This window comes from Lotus japonicus, chromosome 6 (genome assembly GCF_012489685.1).
Source record: "Lotus japonicus ecotype B-129 chromosome 6, LjGifu_v1.2".
Lineage (NCBI taxonomy): Eukaryota > Viridiplantae > Streptophyta > Magnoliopsida > Fabales > Fabaceae > Lotus > Lotus japonicus.
Genome location: NC_080046.1, coordinates 40,690,538 through 40,709,563, shown reverse-complemented (window position 1 = coordinate 40,709,563; position 19,026 = coordinate 40,690,538). Strand labels below are relative to the sequence as shown.

Genomic DNA, 19,026 nt, shown 5'->3' with positions numbered 1-19,026 from the left:
GTGTTGTTAGCGTGAGGTCAGTCGTCAGATCGGGATGTTACAAAACACATACAGTAACTCAATCTGAAGTCAAATTTAATAGGATTTCATTTTCCGAATGACTGGCAACATTTGTTAAAGAAAATAAAATTAATAGGGTTAATTTGGTTCAGTTCACCCAAAAACATGGATACTTTCACTTTTCGCCTCTTGAGGGTGTGAAATACTACCATTGTGACAAGAACTACAAGAGATCATCGCTTTTGAAAATTAAAGTGTTGAAGATCATACTTTTCCATGGAAAAAAAAATATAAAAGCGTACTACAAGTCTACAATTTTAGTTTTTTTTTATAAGTCATTATCTATTGAGTTGAAAGTACAAGGCGTACTTCAACCCAATACAAGAAGAAAAATGATAACAAAAATGTAAAATACAAACAACCTCCAATAAATAAAAGGCTGCCAGTGCCAGAGCTTTACTACCAGAGCCAGAACTAACACGAAGTTTCTAAATAGAACCACCCATCCAATTTCAGAGATTAATTTAGCTACAATTTTAGGAGCTAACATGATCTGATTATTCAATTTCAGATATTAAACCAACCAATAAATTACAGCATCAGGAACTTTTGATGAATTTTTCAATAATTTTAACATTCACTACATTTTTCAAGACTCAATAGAATTTCACGTTAATTTTCCGAAGGAACGAAAAAAATAGAATTTCACGTTAAATTTTTTCCATAAAATATGAAAAAAAATGGTAATTAACTTATTTATGGGGCCTTATCTGCATGCAACCTAATTGATTAGTCCCACAAATATATCAATATTTGGTTGAGATCCACTGCTGAATAACCCAAAATTATATTGAACTCTATTAGATGGTCCGTTTTTATGCTTAATACTTTGAACCGTTTCTACAAAACCAAGCTTCTAAAATGAATCATTATTAATTGACATTTCACGACTGAATCTTACAATGTAACCTAAAAAAATACTTTCCTCAGAAAAATATAAGCATAAATCATTTTACAAACGTCTTGTTTTAACGATTTTCATTTTCATAACTTTTTTACTGTAGGAAACAAACGAATATTCGTAGTCTAGGTAGTAATTGTATAAGATCGTAAAGCTTAACAAACTGACGACTTCTCATTTATTTATATATCCAATAAAAATTGACTATTTCAGATTATCTCTTTCATGTTATTCTTTCATTGTCATGTATTATCCACAAAACCTATACAAAACTTACTGGTTATTAAATCACAAGAAAAAAAATCTTGTCTGTTTTGCACATGTATAAGACTTCAAATCCTCAATGGTTACTCGTTAAATATTTACTAGATCTTAAATACATGTTTTCTTTTGCATTTTTTTCTTAAAAAGAGGCTTCATATTCCATGTGTTTCCCTTGTCTTACACCAAAAATTGCTCCAGAATGGACCATGGTGCTGTTAAAAAAAGCACAGTAACAATAAACCAAGGAACAAGTCATACACATCTTAGATTTCTACTGACCCCTCAGAAACTATTTGAAACTAGAGATTAAATTCTGAACCCCAAGTTAGCCTGTATAGCTTAGATCAGAGTGCTCATCTTGTTGGCCGAGTCCATGTCGTCTCTGATGTTGTAGTGTTACCATAATAAACCTGCTTTGAGGTTTCATCCCAATAAACCTGAAAGGCAAGTAAAAGTTGAAAACAATGAGATCAATATTCCTCATGCAAATATCATTATGCCTCAATATTCACGGTTAAAAGGCGTTTTGAGTAAGTAAATGGCCAACATAACCAAGTTTTATTTTTATGGTTTGAACTACAACTTTTCTATATCTCCCTCTAAATTGAACTTTGTATCTGACCCACTCCTTGTTGTCATTTTAGATGCCCAAATCACTTAAAACAAAATTCTACCCTCTTTTCGACTACAGAAGCTACCTCAAATTTCTAAGTGCTGCATTTATTCCTAATGCAAATATCATTATGCCTCAATATTCACGGTTAAAAGGCGTTTTGAGTAAGTAAATGGCCAACATAACCAAGTTTTATTTTTATGGTTTGAACTACAACTTTTCTATATCTCCCTCTAAATTGAACTTTGTATCTGACCCACTCCTTGTTGTCATTTTAGATGCCCAAATCACTTAAAAAAAATTCTACCCTCTTTTCGACTACAGAAGCTACCTCAAATTTCTAAGTGCTGCATTTATTCCTAATGCTATCATTTATCTTGGGTCCTGTACATTGTAACATTCTCATATCTAAAACACTGACCATATTTATCTCAGATTTGTAAGTTTTATAACCACAATAAAAATTCTCCATAAACTTGGGCGGTACATTGCTATCATAAATAACGATCGAAGGGCTTGAAACCTATGATTTCAATCTTCTATTTCCTTATCATTTTTTACCCACAATACAGCATAATCCGATTTTTACAAGTTAATGAAAGAAACTCCCGAGGGTACAAACACAAATTAGCCAGAAGTTCAGCAGATGAAACACTCGAAAGAATAAAAGAAGTGAAACCAAGCAAGCCCTGTTAAGTCTGAGAACTATAAATTGTATATTGAAAAGCTTTCAACCCAAGCCACCTCAAATCATATTTTAATCTCAGCTTAATTTGAAAGTGTCAGCAACAGAAGCAATAGCACTTTCAAAAACTAAAACGAATAAACCGAAAGAGACTTCCACTGTAAAATAAGGCACATAGGATAGAACCCTAAAAACACACCTGCCAACCAGATGGTAGACCCTTAGAAAGTTCAATCAGATCAGGCTGGTCCGGGCTGTGCCCAATTGCATCTTGCAGTTTGCCAACAGATTCCTTTGCTGCTTGTTGTCTCTTGCGTTTGACCCTCTCCCGCCTGCATGAAACAAGGAATCTCATTATTGTGTTTAAGTTGGATAACTGGTGGATGTGAAATAAGGTTCCCGTAGTCCCATACCAATCACCACCAAGAGGCTGAAAATTAGCATTATCTTTTGCCTCTCCACTTGCAATTTGCTTTGCACGCCACTCCTAAAATCAAATAAACTTTGAGGGAAAAAGAAGATAATGAATTCAATGTTCTATTAAGGTAAGTCCCACATGCAAACCTCAATTTCTCTTTGGCGCTTTCTTTCTAAGACCTCATACACACTCTCAGGTTCTTCCTCCTCTTCAAGCAATTCCTCTTTAGCTGCCTTCCACTAATAGTAATAATAAACAACAGAAAATGCAAAGAAGGTAAAATATTAAAAACGAAGATGAATTTATGTTGAACAGGAAATAAATCACGGTTTGAAATCCAAAACAACTACTACAAGAACATGAAAATGGTTTTACTTAAAAGGAAACCTACTTTGTCCACCAAACTCGAGACCTTCTTATTAGACTTCAATGACGGTCCAACTGCAACTGACCGCTTTCTACTACGTACAACTGAGAAAATGGTGAGGGTATCATGAATTGCACCAAAAGAGAAGGCAAATCATTTCAGAATTATATTTAAATTTAAATACATAAAGAAATAGCATGCCGTAAGAAAGAGCATGTAGATGTTTGAAAGAAAACATTCTAACTAAATTTATTAGATACCAACAACACAAGAAATGCATCGTCCTCCATAGTAAAATAGTTCAAAATTCCATACATGACTTGAGACACACTAATAAATAAACCGCTAATATCAATAGATCAGCACATCACAAGGAGGTCATAAGTAGGGAGGAGGAGCTAAGTTCAACCACCACTACTAAGTAATTGCAACTGCTGATTACTTATCATTGGTTCTAAAAAACATTACCCAACAACTTAAAGATTATATTATGCTCTAGAACCTATTGCTATCGAAGACAATAAATAAGCCCACCTCAACTTTAGCAGCTACATTTTAAGCAGAATAACCTAGCCACTAAAACAAGACATGATCACGACGTTTTTACCTTTAGTTTGTGCTTTAGCAACTAATGATGAGGTAGTATTGTCAGCAGCAGTTTCAGTAGTGACTGGTGGCAACGAAACACCATCCTCAACAGAAACAGCTCCAGGTGCATGGATGCTTGATAAGGTGGATGGAAAATCACTAGATACCCTGTCAATCCCACCAGATTCATCAACATTGATAGCAGGTACGGGTTTTGAACCAGCTCCTGGAAAATTCAAAGAAATGCCAGAATAACCCAGACAAATTCAGTGATATGAAATTAAATCACTTCACTAACTACAAAGATGAAGGTACCAATAACATACCATCTTGAACCTCATAATAAGCAACAGGGTCAGTTGGATTGATCATTACTTGAGTATTTTCACTATACGCATTAGCAACTGCAGTATAGTAGACCTGTGCAGGTGGCATAACAATTTGTCCATATATATTACTGCTTGGGACTTCAACAGTTGCCTGCCCATAATACTCAGCAGAAGCCCCAGGATAAGATAGATTATATTGAGAATAAGAAAGGGGTTGCCCTGTCTCTGTGTAAGAAGGGAGAGTTCCATAAGAAGTTCCAAGCGGATCACCAGGAGGAGGGGGCACCTGATCATCGTCTGGTGGTGGTGGTGGAGGTACAAGCTCATTTTCAGGGGGTGGTGGAGGGATCCACTCATCATCTGGAGGAGGAGGAACAACAAACTCATCCTCAGGCAACAAAGAATGCTGGTCAACAAGCGGATTCAGCTGAACTGGTTGGTCTGTTTGCAGAAAACCCTTTGAAACTGACACGTCCATGACAGTCATATTTTCTGAGGAATCCATATCTTCAACTTCCATGTCGACATCCATATCAACATCTTCCCCAACGTTATACTCTTGTTTATGGGTTGATTCCTCATGATTTATAGTTGTTTCAACTTTTGCATTAACTTCTAAACCTGTTGCCATATGACTCCCAGGAGAATTGGACAAGGAAACATGCTGATCGTTCATGGCAATTTTATCATTGTCATCTTTTGAAACGGCTGAAGCAACAGCCTGAGATCCATTGGAAACTTCAGAAGTAAGAAAGTTCCCACTGATTTCACTGGGATGTACTACAGACTCGTGTCCCATGCCATTCTGTTGCTCACATAATCCTTCAGAGACAGGGATTGGTTTATCCTCGACTTCATTATGTGTAGATTTCACAGTTTGCAACAATTCACTATTTATTAAACTTTCAAGCAGCTTTATCTTCCTTTCAGAGTACACCCAGAATGGAAGCAAAGACGATCCATAGGTTGCAAGAGACCTAAAATCGGAGAGCCTAATCTCAACTTCTAACATATACTTCGACAACGAGTCTTGGCCTTGCAGATTACCCTGGGACCTGTATAGAATTACATTAGTTATTTAACTCTTGACAAAACAAAACATATTTTTCACACTACCAAATACTTAATTAAACAATACCACAAGCAAATAATGTAGAACAACAAATGTTAGATGCCTACTTTTTCAGTGATTTCAGCCTCTCTAACAAACTCTCACTTTGTTTAACAAGACAAGAAGGAAAATCATTTTCCAACTGCTGTTCTTCACCATTAAACTTAGAAACAAATGAATAATCTCCACCATAAGATAAACCCACCAAACCATCTTCCCTTATCAACTCATTCCCATTATCATCAGAACCCTTATTTCCATTTGTACATTCACCACTACATCCATTCATTTGGGACCAATGACCACACATATTTTTATGAGAAGTTGCCATGGTTTCTACGGAACCATCAATTGTGCAAGCAGCAGAAGTGTCCTGCATCTGAGCTGAGAGGTCATCGGAATTATCTATACCAACAGCAGCACCCTCTGTTTTATCATAGACAGAACTAGGAGGAATTGGATCATTAATCAACTGATCTGCTTGAACCAAAACCTGGGGTACTTCCCATGAAGTTTCCCCAGTTTCAATATTCCAGTAATAATAGCGTTGACTCTCCTCATGCATCACCATCTTCCATCCTGAAGTGACAACTTGTTCATCAAGATTTTCAGAAACATACATCTGATCTTTGGAGACGGTTTCATTTTGCAAATTACCAGAAGCAACATCACACTCATTTTTTTCACTGTCTGCAGCCTCAACTGAAGTTGGATTTTGTATTGTATTCTGTTGTTCATTATTCTGAGTAACAGTATCTACAGAGACACTGATGTTCAAGTCATTAGAACCTTCATCAAGTGCATCCTTAGCCTGAAAAAATTATAACACCTCAGTTATAAGTCGTATATAAAGACAGACTAATCATTGTTAGAATAAGTACCATGCACCCCTATTCGACAATAAATATTTCCTCTAGTGACACATGAACATAACCTATATATTAAATAGTGCAACAAAAAGTAAAAAAGATCACACACTAGTATTTTTAGAGATTGACAGATAAATATGAATACCATATATCATAGTAAATAATGTATTTATCAACTAAGTTGTAGTAAAATAAGTGTCGATCAAAAGAAGTATTTATCGACTGTTGGATATTATATGCCTTCAATTAAAAAGTCATTAGTAAATAAAAAATGTTATATTACATCATAATAGGGGTTTACAAGCAAAGGACACTAAAATATAAAGCAGGAGTGAAAACAACTTTACAAACTTCCTCACAACTACTATAGATGCAGAAAAATTGGTACTTTTGTAGCCAAAACAGGAAGATGGGATCTCACTTTCTCACAAAAATTCATCTGTTATGCCTAATTCATCAAATAGAGAGAAACTGTGGACGTACTAATATTTAGTCAGGCTCAATATGGGGACAAGTCACAACCTCTTCGTACCATAACAGACAATTAATGAGGTTATTAATATTAAGATCAAGAAAATCAATTTGAACACCACATCAAGGCCTAACAAAAAGTTTGAGAATACATATGGGATAAAAAAAAAATCGAGGTTTTGCCTTCAAAGATATATGTAGGTAGTATAATACCTCTTCATTGAGCATGGGGCTCTCTACCTTCTTATCATTAGGCCCCTTGCTTGATCCATCATCTGCTTCATCATCGCTATATTGTCCAAGTAACAGCAGGGGATTCTGTGGTTGTTGACCTAAAGACAAAATGACAGCATGTCAGAAACTTTGAAAATGCTGGATTACCAACCACGCAAACACAAGAACTTTTTGAAAAGAATACCCAAAAAGAGTCAAAATTATAGTAGTTTGAGCTAAAAACAACAGTAAAGACAAAAGGCAACTAGAGGATGCAAATAAATTCACAAGCATCTAGCTTGTATCATCTGAGTCACCTGTTACAGATGGGAAGTGTCAGTAAGCCACTAAGCAAATAAAGCCAGAAACATACGAACCGATAATACTTTCTACTGTCTGAACCTCGGAAATCCCTTGATGCTGCCAAAGGGGGGAAAACGATTGGGAGTTCATTCATATTTAAATGCGGCACGGGCGACCTCATCTGAAATGAATGTTCCCAAGGCCACAGCAGCCCTACAGTCTGAGAATAGTTTCTTGTAGCAAACAACAAAATATGTCTTGCATATACAGTTCCATATTTCCACCAATATAATGTTGAGCACTCATGTCCTCTAACTATAGTCCTTTTGAAGAAAACTGACAGAACCCACCTGAAGAAGAGGGTGAATTGGATAACCCTTCACGGTGTTGTGAATCGGTATCTCCTCCCGCATCCCCATGTGCAGTGGAGCCACCCAAGTCTCCTGGAAAGTTGCAAAAGTAAGACCACAACATATAACAGAAGCGAACAAAATGTCAATCTCATAAATTTATGAATTTAATTTTTATTCACAACCGTGTGAAGAATTTTACAATGTACAGATGCATCCAATCACACCTCTCCATTTCCCATTCTAAATATTTTAAATTCAAATTTAATCATGACATGACAAATTGATGGATTCTAATTGAATATCTGTGTAAAACTTTTTCACACTGTTAATCAGGACCGAGCTAAGAAGAAGGCAGGAGTTAGCGCTTTCCCATCGAGAAAAGGTTCGGTTCAGACCAAATAGTAATTAAACTCTAAATTTATTCTTCATTAATCCCAAACCGTCCGTTATAACAAAATGCATCATACTCAACATTCAAAACATGGAGCTTTAAATCACTAATCTAATACCACAAAACATAGCTTATGTACTACTCCAGAACTCATTCGCAGCATAATCCAAAGTCCAAACTACTACACCAATTAAAACTTTTACTCCATACACCTTCACTAACATCACCAAAAATATGAAGTAAAAAACAAACAAGTGCAAAATCCTAGAAACCACAAACAATACCACATGATATCCATTTGTTTTTCATGCCATATTCAATGAAGCTCACAACTTCAAACCTCACGCCCAAAAAAACAAACTTTAAACACAAGTTGATTTTCCAGATATACACCAAATCAAAGCTTCTGATTTCGACGCAACCCAGAAAATCAACTACAATTGAAGATTTCAGAAGCTTTAAGCAAGAAAACTAGGTATAAGAGGGGAGTGAAAACCAGAGGGTTCCGCGAAAAGATCGAGCTTGACTCTGCGACCAGTGTTGCTGAGAGCGGCAAGACGACGCTCTTTCCTCTTCCCCATGTGATGATTCCGAGTTCAATTTCGATGCGATTGAAGAAGAAACCCTTCGCGATTTGCTTTGCACAGAGAAAAATTCAGAGCTTTGGTTTGTTAGGGTTTACAGTTTTGTAGTGTTTTCTATCTGATTTGATTTGAAACTCTGAAAAGTGAAAATATTCCAACGAAGAAGAACGAGTCCGGGTCGGGTATCGGGTCAAGCTACAAGGATCTTCGGATCCGGTAATAAGTCAAAGCGTAGAACTGGGTTCTTGCATGTTCACGCGTGTCACTAGCGACTAGACTCACTTGAAGCCTCATAAAGCGATAAATAATACTACATCAAGGCTCATATGACAATTTAGAAACATCCTACCTAGATCGGGATCTCTATTTAAATAGTTGATGTCTTCACTCGCTCTTAAGCAAATTACTCTATGCTAGGGTTTTCAGTAAAACGTGAAACTTCAAGCCTCCGTTAACGCGGTCGCAACGAAGATAATCGTCTCACTGTATCCATCCAATCCTTCAGATCTAATGTCGACATGTGCTAAGCTTCACTCATATTAGGTATTTACCTTCTCTTGCTTCTTAATTCCATCCAATTCTTACTTTTTTTTTACCATTTGTTAATTGCATCAATTTTTCTTTACATAGGTCTTTTTGATCTCGTACCCAAGTTTGTTTTGATGTCTAATCCATCTGGATTGATAAGCCATGGGTCAACTCTGCAATCGTTTCTTTTTACTCGCTTCCTATGTGACGCTACGCTTTATCTTTCAAGAACTTTTATTTTATTTATATGATTATTCATTTTTGTTTATCGTGTATATTTTTTTCTTTCTAAATTTGTGTTTTTTATGCTTATTGAAAGAAAATTTATTATGAATTAAAAGAGCAATATTAAATTTTTAATTTTAGATGTAAGAAAATATGAATTTTTATTTTTTTCAAGTGATAAATGTATTTGTTTTTATTTTGTAGAAGCGGTACAATTTTTTTTGTGGTTTTTGTACTTATTTATTTTTGTTTGAGTTTTGATTAAAAATGTACTGACCACTACGTCGCATGATAAATTTTCTTTTATGTAAAATACTATCACTTAAATACTCTCAGGTTTCTTTCCAAACAAATTATGCTCTTAAAAGTTTATATGATAATAGTAAAGTAGCAAAAAGTCTTATAAGATTGTTTACAGTATCGCAATGCAAAACTTCTATTACATTAACACATTGAATACCTTTTTAGGATTCATTGTGACAGTGATATCAGGAACTATCTGCTCTAAGGAACTTTTTTTTTCATTCTAATATTCTTAGCTTGGTCTTGCCCTTCTTTGCTCTTTTTCATCCTTGTAGGAACCTTTTTCATCCTTGTAGGAACCTCAATTTTGATATCGTGAAACCTTCATTTTTTTTTAATTTGAAGTGACTTTATTTTTAAGAGTAACTCTCATTTAAGTTGTTAAATTTAATAATCAAAACAGAAGCTACAATGATTAAATATCAATACATTTTTAACAGAAGAGAAAAAAGATGTTTAATTCTTTGAGAGATATGTAATCGAAGAGGAGAATTCTGATTATGTTTCCTTAGTTTTTCTTAGGATTTACCAATACTATCAATTGCTACAAATTAGTGGTCATTCTATAATTTTCCATTTTTCCTAAGACTTCCTACACCCCACAAAAGAAAATATTAATGTTTCATAAAGCAAAAGTAATATTTTTTAATAGATAAATATCTTGACGAAAACCCCTCAAGAAAGTTCATAATACATCTACTAAAATCAAAAGTGAAAACCATCCAAAACAATGATAGCCCAGAAAAATTAATCAATAACTCACTTCACCTAAAATGAGTCCACCACAGAAAATTCTTGAAGTACCGCAGCTAGTTAAACCTTCCAAATAACATGTACAAACTTCTTCCATTTTGCAATCAGCTTCAAACACGTAGGGGCTCTTCTTGTGAGCAATTTGAAATATAGGCCATAAAGACTCACATTTTCTTTTCCTATCATGTAGATCAATCCCAGTTTCCCTTGCTTGAAGTTCACGTAGAATGGACTCAGTAAGATCCCATCCTTGTGGAACTTTACATGATTTGTCTTTACTTCAATCATCTTTGCCCCGGTAATCGTCTTGAAATCAACACCAAGATGATTATATGAATAGTCTCAGAACTATCATGTCCAATGGGGCAAAAAAATGGTAAAAACCGAAGCATGGATTGGACTACCCACTTCTACTCATAAAAAAATGGAAACTTTACTCAGAAGACAGCTAACATAGTCAGTTGGCTGAATATTCTACGTCAAGGTTAAAAGAAAAAGATACAGAGCATTTTCTCCTTAACCATGTGTAGCAGCATAGCTTGAAATGTTGGAAGTATGCAGAGTTGTATCATGTTGATATTGAAAGTTGGAATAAACATTCATCAATATTGAACATATAAACTGGTCAGGTAACAACTTCGCAGCCCTCACCTGATCAAACTGCGCTAGAGCCAGATTTTAGTGCCTGGCTCAATGACAGGCCCACATCAAAGAGTTCCAAGATATAATGTCAATCTTTTTCATGGTCAAAATCACACCAAAAGAATAATCAATAAAATCAATTTGTTCAAGTAAACTGGATAATAGCATGAGACAGAATAGTAATCTAGGAAAAGTAAGGGAGGGAAGAATCTAATGATGATTTGAAGATCACAACCCTTGCCTACTACTCAAAGCACAAAAAAAACGTCCCTTTGAAACTGTTTCAGGTTCATACTTGTTTGTTCCAAGTTCATGTTCAAGTAAAAGCAATAAAAAAAAGGCACTTGTGGAGAGTTCCAAGATATAATGTCAATCTTCTTCATGGTCAAAATCACACCAAAAAGAATAATCAATAAAATCAATTAGGCAAATAAACTGGATAATAGCATGAGACAGAATAGTATTCTAGGAAAAGTAAGGGAGGGAAGAATCTAATGATGAATTGAAGATCACAACCCTTGCCTACTACTCAAAGCACAAACAAAGCGTCCCTTTGAAACTGTTTCAGGTTCATACTCGTTTGTTCCAGGTTCATGTTCAAGTAAAAGCAATAAAAAAGGCACTTGTGGAACACCTGCACCCGACTCATATTCAAGTAAATGAATTACTTGGCTATAATAAGGCATAGAATAAAATAAGATATATCCATTGCTTTTCTAGGACGTAATTGTTATTTTTTATGGATTGAAACATTTAGAGCACTAAATTTTATTTATCAAGGGCAACATATAAATCATTTCATTCCTATATTCTTTACTCATCTCAGTTTTATTGGCAACACAATCAGATGAGTACAAAATGGGAGGAAGAAAATAATAGGAAAAAAAAGTTATATCTCTTATTAAGCTCTATGGTTCACATAAATACAAACAGTTTATACCAAAGAACTAAAATGTGACACAACTCTTGAGCAACTTCCATGCCGAATCTACGTAGATCAACATCTGTGCACAGTGGAACCTCCTCGGGTTGCTGATCAGAACAAAAAGTTGGTGGAATAGATCAAGCTAATGGTCCTCTTGTTAAATAAAGCTAAATGAAATCTAACCTTGAAAACGTTGAAGGAAAAAGCACATGTAGGGATAAAGTAAAGGAAAAATCAAGTGGGATAAGGTGGTTAATCAATTGTTAGTTGTTTTATGTAAAAGATGCTCCCTGAGTATTTACTACTGCAGAAAATAAACCTATTCCCAAGATGGTTCCACCTTCACACCCTGCAACTCTCAACTTATTCAAGAAGATAGGGTAAATTACCCATGGTAAATTATATGCAATTGCCTCTTTATCTCGATTTATCTGCCTCTCCTTCTCTCTAATTTTATCTTTCCCCTTGTCTTTCTCCCCACCTCTATAGACTTCCCTCTCCTTTTCTCTATCTTTATGCTTCTCTCGCTCCCTTTTCCTTTTCCTTATCCCTATCCCTTTCATTCAACTAAACCGACATATTTGAACAGAAATAAATCAAATAAAAATTGAAATTGTTACAAATATATAAAAGCTTGAACTAAAAAAAAATTACATATTTAAGCTTAGAAAAAAAAATCAAGTACCGTTTCCTCATTGCTATGCTTTGGAAACTGAAGTTTTCTTTTAATAAATGTTTGAAAATTTAAGTAATCCCCCCAAAGTGAATCATTTGATGGATCACAATCTTCAGTTCCTTCTTTGCAGAGCTGAACAACAAGACATGACTTTTTCACCTGAACTCAAGAAATATGACACTTATAAACAAAGTAACAAAAATCAAAATATGACAAATATGGTTTGAAGTTGGATGAAGCTGACAATTATTAACTTCTGATGGCATAGAGGGATTATCAAGTATTGAGTACCCTCTGATATCTATTTCAAGGCCAAAATCTTCTTCTGGGAGTTTTTCCAACATGGCATTCACCTGCAATACAGTGCATTTCCATAGCGGAATAAGTGACTGTTTAAAAAGATGGGGAAGAGAACACATTAAAAATCAAACAGTAACTATTGACCTAAATAGGTGAAAAGTAGTCTAAATCCATATTTAAAAAACACATCATTTCCTTAATTATAAGTATACTGCTGAAGTAACAGCAAGTTCAAACATGAACCAAACAGCAAAAAATAAATTCATTTTTGGAACGGTCAAACTTGAGCATAAACTTCACTTAATAAGCACTTGCGGATAACATGCCAACCTTCAATACTTTGGCTTACTATACTGATATGTTTTACTAATCATGGTTTTATTTTTTCATAAAAGATTAGTCCCTTCCTTTCATGCTTTCTCTTATTCTTGTTCAATTTGTTTTTTTTTTTTCCTTTTTTGAGTTAAAATTCGTGGATTAATAGACTAAAGTCTTAAACCAAGATATAAAGGTTTCAAATCACCTCAACCACAAAGCATGCAACAACTCATCCAGTAGACAGCAGACCCTTGCAGTACATTGTGACGATGCTTGGGGAAAATATATAAGATAGATCATGTTGACCAAAAGTAAGAATATCTTAGCAGAGAAAAACAATAATTGACAAAATAATCCCAAACATATTTGATGTGAGTTCTATTGCCAAATACTTAATAAGTGCACCAAAAATATAAAAAGCATAGGTTTTTGGATCAATTTGGGCAGAAACTAAAGAAAAGCGAAGAATATTCATCTAGTGACTTTTTTTACCAATTTGACTCAAGGAATTATAGAGTGAAGAAACGCAGTGATGGAGGATACAAAGTGGCGAAAAGGGCTAGCTGTGGCACCTGATATGAATCTGAAAACTGTCAGCATCAAAAGAGCTGGTGGTGAGCCACTGGGACCAATTCAATTCACTGATTGACCCTTGCGAGTGAAGTTCCTCCATCATTCTGTTCTGTGCTATCAAACACGCATTTTAGACTCAAAACACTACATATTAATTGATTCCGAGAGAGAGATGGGGATGCTATCAAACACGTTCAGTGAATGGTTTCAAAATTTCTTAGTGAAGAAAAGCACACTTTACCTGTTGTGGAGTAAAAACAATTCTTTTCTCATAGAATGAATCACCACCGCAAGCCCCAAAACCTGCAACATCATCACTCAGAATCTCAGGCGCGAACATCCATTTTTGTCAGGAGAAGAGAAAGGGGAAAAGCTAAAGTAAAAAAATAAAATTCTAAAACACAAAAGTTAATCAAGGGGGACTTTTCTTCTTATCAGCAAAGTGAATTTACCTAGCTGTGGTCAGGTTAACACCAAAGCAAATTCATGTTAGTAGGATACCAAAGATAAACCACATAGAATATCAAATCAGGCCTTGAACTTATACATAACACATAGCACAAACATGTATTCAATCGAATCTATATTTTTAAACAACACAGGCCTTGAACTGCATAATCTATGCTTGTAACAGCCCAAGTGGGTAAAGAGAGAGCTAACCGTTTGGTTCTTACCAGCAACGAAGGTGACAATGGTGATGAATGACGTCGCCTGAAATCAAATGTAAAAGAAACATGAGTAAAATTTCTAAATTACAACACCATCCAACAGTAAAAGAAACAGTCTCGAAAGTGATGGCAAAAACGAAGGATAAAGGGATTTGAAGAAACCTGGTATCAGAGGGCAGCAAGATCAGAGAAATCGAGAGTCTGGTCAGTCACGTTCACTTCTCTTTCCCTTCTTGTTCCTTTCTCCACCCCAGCCCCCAGGGGTTGCGCGTCCAATTCTCAGCCTCAGGCCACCGCCCCGGACCGCAGAGCTACCATTGACTTCAAATCTCTCTCTCTCTCTCATGTGAGCAACGTCGCTGCTAGGTTAAGGGGGAAGGAAGAGGTAACGAAATTTAACTTGCACGGGGATCCATTTGATCTTTAAAGCCTTGCTACACTTTGGAAAATAAGAATCCGAAAAGAGCGAAACCATGGAAGAAAGAAGAGCATCAAACCTGAAGCGTTACAAAATGTGAAACTTAGAAGAGCAAAACGGTGGAAGAGAGATAAGCAGAAAATCTGAAGCGTTGCAAGAAAGTTATGAACGGCCAAGATTTAATCTCTGGGGAATAATATACATCTTTACTAAAATACCCATGTTGAAAATTAATTTGATGTGCAATGAATTGTTGAATGACTAAATTGCCATGAAAGTTTCAAAAACTTCTCCTTTATATATAGGATAGATAGATAGATAGATATTTGTAATCATTAAAAATATGACACATGTGTTCTGAAAAAGCTTATATGTGTGTGAATTGGTTATGATATGTATCCAATGATCAACTTGGGAATGTGTTTCTAGATTTGTGAATTATATTCTAATTTTCTACTTGATTTTTCAACTATTGGTGAATTATCTTTGATTTGTTCAAAGAATCATTGCACATATTGATCATATCAAATCATTCATGATCTTTCCAATAATCAAATGATTTTGAGAAATATTAGGAGAGTAATGAACATCATCAATGAATTTTTTTTACCTGTGGATTTCTCATACATGTTTCCCTTCAATCTTATCTTGTTTATTGTATGCTGATAACATCCACGCATATATGTATACAATCATAGTATCATAATATATCTTGTACCTTGTTTATTTTCTGTATATAAGTACGTGATCATTAAAAGTATGACATATGTGTTCTGAAAAAGCTTATGTGTGTGTGTGTGAATTGGTTTGGCTATGTATCCATGAATAAACTTGAATTTTTTTTTTTAGATTTGGGAATTATATTTTAATTTTTACTTAACCTGCTCTAGTGCTTACTAATTTTCCCTTAGAAATGCTTAATGAAAGTCTTCTTGTGTATTGCAACTTGAGTGTGTCTCACAAGCTTAGTCTTACAAATTATTTGTTGATGAAATTCTATTCTAAGTGAAAATAAGAGGTTATATTGAAGATGAAAATTAAAAAATGTTCAAGTGAAGAAAGAAGTCAAAGCTCGACAAAAACATGAAACAAATGTTGCAGGAAGAGATAGCCAAAACAATTCAGTCAAGTGGGGATCCTGTGTCATTTTGGGAAAAAGATGCTCCTTTTCTAAAGTTAAGAACTGTAGTAGCTCAAGCTCACAGTGATGTGCTTGAGGCTAAGAGCAAGACTCATGAAATGGAAGGTCTTGATGCTTTGAGAACTGAGTCTGAGTTTGTGGATGATAATGGTAAGGCGTTTTGGAAATTAAGAAGTTATGATGGTGAAGATGGTGAAAACTGGTTTGTTCATGGTATGAGATGGTATCGCAATTGAGGAGAAGCATGAGATTGATAGGTATGTTTCTTCAAGGTTGGATAAAGGACACTCAAAAGCTTGTGTTCACTTGAAAACTTATGTTTGATTAGTGCACACGAGCTTTTCAGTATCCTTTATCCAACTTGAAGAAATGTACTTATCAATCTCATGCTTCTTCTCAGGACCATAAACAAATAAGATTTCTTCAATTGCAGTATCATCCTCATCTTGTATTTTTATATCTTGTAGCAAAACAACATCTTCACCATCATAACTTCTTAATTTTCAAAATGTCTTACCATTATCATCCACAAACTTAGGCTCAGTTCTCAAAGCATCAGAACCTTCCATTTTAGGAGTCTTGCTCTTAGCCTCAAGCATCTCATTGTGAGCTTGAACTACTACAGTTCTTAACTTCAGAAAAGGAGCGTTTTTCTTTGAAAATGACATAGTATCCCCATGTGATTGAATTATTTTGGCTATCTCTTCCTGCAACTTTTGTTTCAATTTTTTTTCCTTCTCCTTCGCAACCTCAACTTGAGCTTTGGTCTCCATTTGTGAATTCCAGTAGCCATAGTGCTCACCATTGAAAACTGGAATTTGGTTATTGTATATGAGCAAATAGAATTTGAATTTGATGTATCCTTGTTCTTGAATCGAAGCACTAGTATCAAATTTGTTGGAGCAGCTAGAGTGTAGTAGTAGAAAATATAGGAAATAAGCTATTTTTGTAATTTGAACTTTTTATTTTCTGATAGTTCTTGAATCAGAACTTCCAGAACTTAGTAGTGAATAGAGAAAGAGGGGAAAATGCAAGTTAAACATCTACATAAAAGACATTAAACTCTAGCATCATTTTAATGTCTTGTTACTTATGAAAAATTCATATGTTTAAGAAATTAAAGATGTTGTCTCAAATATCTCATGAGGTTTAGTAACTCAATCTTAGGTGAACCGAAAGTGTTTAAGAAAAATAGGTTTATCCACATAGAATGAGGTTATAATTGTTTTTATTAGGACTTTTGAACACTTGCCATCAAAAAAGAAATTAAGATTGATGGTTGAAGTAATTCATATTTGTTCTTAATGGAGCTACTCGAAAAAGAAGGATAAATATGCCAGCAAACATTGCTAAAGATGACCATACATTACGTTTAATTAACATTCAAAGAAGAAGTATATATTGTTTGTTCTCTATTTTTTAAAAGAAACCTTGTGCTAAGTCGAATGTAGTTGGAGTTAATGCTGTTGTCCTTTGTTTTTGTTTTCCCTGCAAGACCTAGATGAACCAAGTTAGATGAGATTCTTCTTCAGCTAGAGACATTGAAACAGAGATGAAAATGACTGAATGTTTCATGGGAAGAGGAAAAGGAGATGAAAATAATATTGAATGTTCCATAGGAACAGTATATCCAATAAACAGAAGAAATGCAGGTTGAACAAATCTCTATAGAAAAAAATGAAGGGTTCACATGATTGAACCCTCATCATTAGTTAGTTAGTTAGTTACTTTGTTTACCTAAGTCTTACTTTATTATGTGTGGTAATATACTTTATTTTCTTTTAGAAAAGAACTCAGATTACTAGTAAAAAATTATATATTATGAGTACAATCAGTTCATGTCATAAACCTATGAAGCTACATGACAAGGAGATGCATGTGACTTTATGCTAGATTGTGTGCGTTTTTCTAGATGTACTAGTAAGTTTTGTCGCATGGTGTTTTAAACTACCATTTTCATTAATAAACATCATCAATTTTAGTTAATTTCGAAATAAAAAGGAAAGAGGAAAAACACATTAAGAAAAGATCAAATACTTCACTTGTAAACTTATGTTTGATTAGACATGCACAATTTTATTATTGTGATCATGGGATAACATTTAAAACACATCATCTTAGTATTGTCGGTCCTCACTTTCCATGATTTTTATCCCACAAATAACAATAAAGAAGAGACGACATAATTCAAAAAGTCAAATTTTAAGACTTAACAAATAATGTTAGCATTATAAATAGTTTGATAGTTAGTGAATGGTTTTACAAATACGAATATACCTACAGTTTGATCTTTAGTCCCGTAATAGTTTAGTTGGATCTCTTTAGTTGTCACTTCTTCTAATGAAGTGGTACTTGATTGCTACGTGTTTCAAAAAACATCTCACTCTCATAGGTTTTGTGGGGAATGGTCTAGCCAATGAAAAAAAATAGAGAATATTAAAGATGGACTCACCATTGACCAAGAGAGTTAAAGAAAGTGATAACTTCGCTCTTCAAGAAATCTAGTGTTATGACTCGTGCGATGCATGCTATTCTAGTTTTTTTATATACGAATAATATTGTAATTTAAACTTTCTATAATATATAGGTACCCCTTTTCTATCTGGGCATTATACTTCTCTATGAGATCACGTCAAATAGTAGCATGAATTGTACCACTGTCATTATTATTTATTTCTTCGAAATCAAAAAGTGTAATGGTATATGGATGAGGAAATGGTCAAGATATATACCATTTTCAAAAGAGATCAAAAGTTAGATAGAACATAAAGAAGCCTCAAAAGGGGACCAATCCTAGAAGAACTATCTAACTCAAAATGTGAGACCCAAGTTTTTAGGTTTGGAATAAATCGAATAAAATTCCTTTTAACGATTAATTTGATGTAACGTGAAGGAAAACCTGAACAAGTGTTTATTGAATGGAATAAATTTCTGAAGGAGAAAGTTTAGGAAAAGGCTTAGGATGGTATCAAAGTCGATAAAAGTTATAGCACGAGTAGTATTTGCTTAAACCTAGGTCAAGAACGCCAGTAAATA

The 19,026-nt window shown here is 34.6% G+C and overlaps 1 protein-coding gene across 3 annotated transcripts; it reads right to left on the bottom strand.

Annotated features, from left to right (window-relative positions):
* Positions 1 to 1,286: 1,286 nt before the first annotated feature.
* LOC130722778 (uncharacterized) lies at positions 1,287 to 8,657 on the bottom strand. Of its 3 annotated transcripts, none has more exons than XM_057573621.1 (11): positions 8,433 to 8,657; positions 7,543 to 7,635; positions 6,890 to 7,008; positions 5,405 to 6,147; positions 4,223 to 5,280; positions 3,916 to 4,122; positions 3,333 to 3,412; positions 3,088 to 3,180; positions 2,937 to 3,010; positions 2,723 to 2,855; positions 1,287 to 1,662 (listed from the first exon to the last, which is right to left on the bottom strand). In XM_057573621.1, exons 1-11 carry the CDS (start codon positions 8,515 to 8,517, stop codon positions 1,579 to 1,581), a joined length of 2,769 nt encoding a protein of 922 aa, XP_057429604.1. In that variant the 5' UTR covers positions 8,518 to 8,657; the 3' UTR covers positions 1,287 to 1,578. The 3 variants fall into 3 exon arrangements, with proteins under 3 accessions (XP_057429604.1, XP_057429606.1, XP_057429605.1); XM_057573623.1 differs by having other exon boundaries at positions 7,207 to 7,635; positions 8,433 to 8,488; XM_057573622.1 differs by having other exon boundaries at positions 7,267 to 7,635; positions 8,433 to 8,488.
* Between the last annotated feature and the right edge of the window lie 10,369 nt (positions 8,658 to 19,026).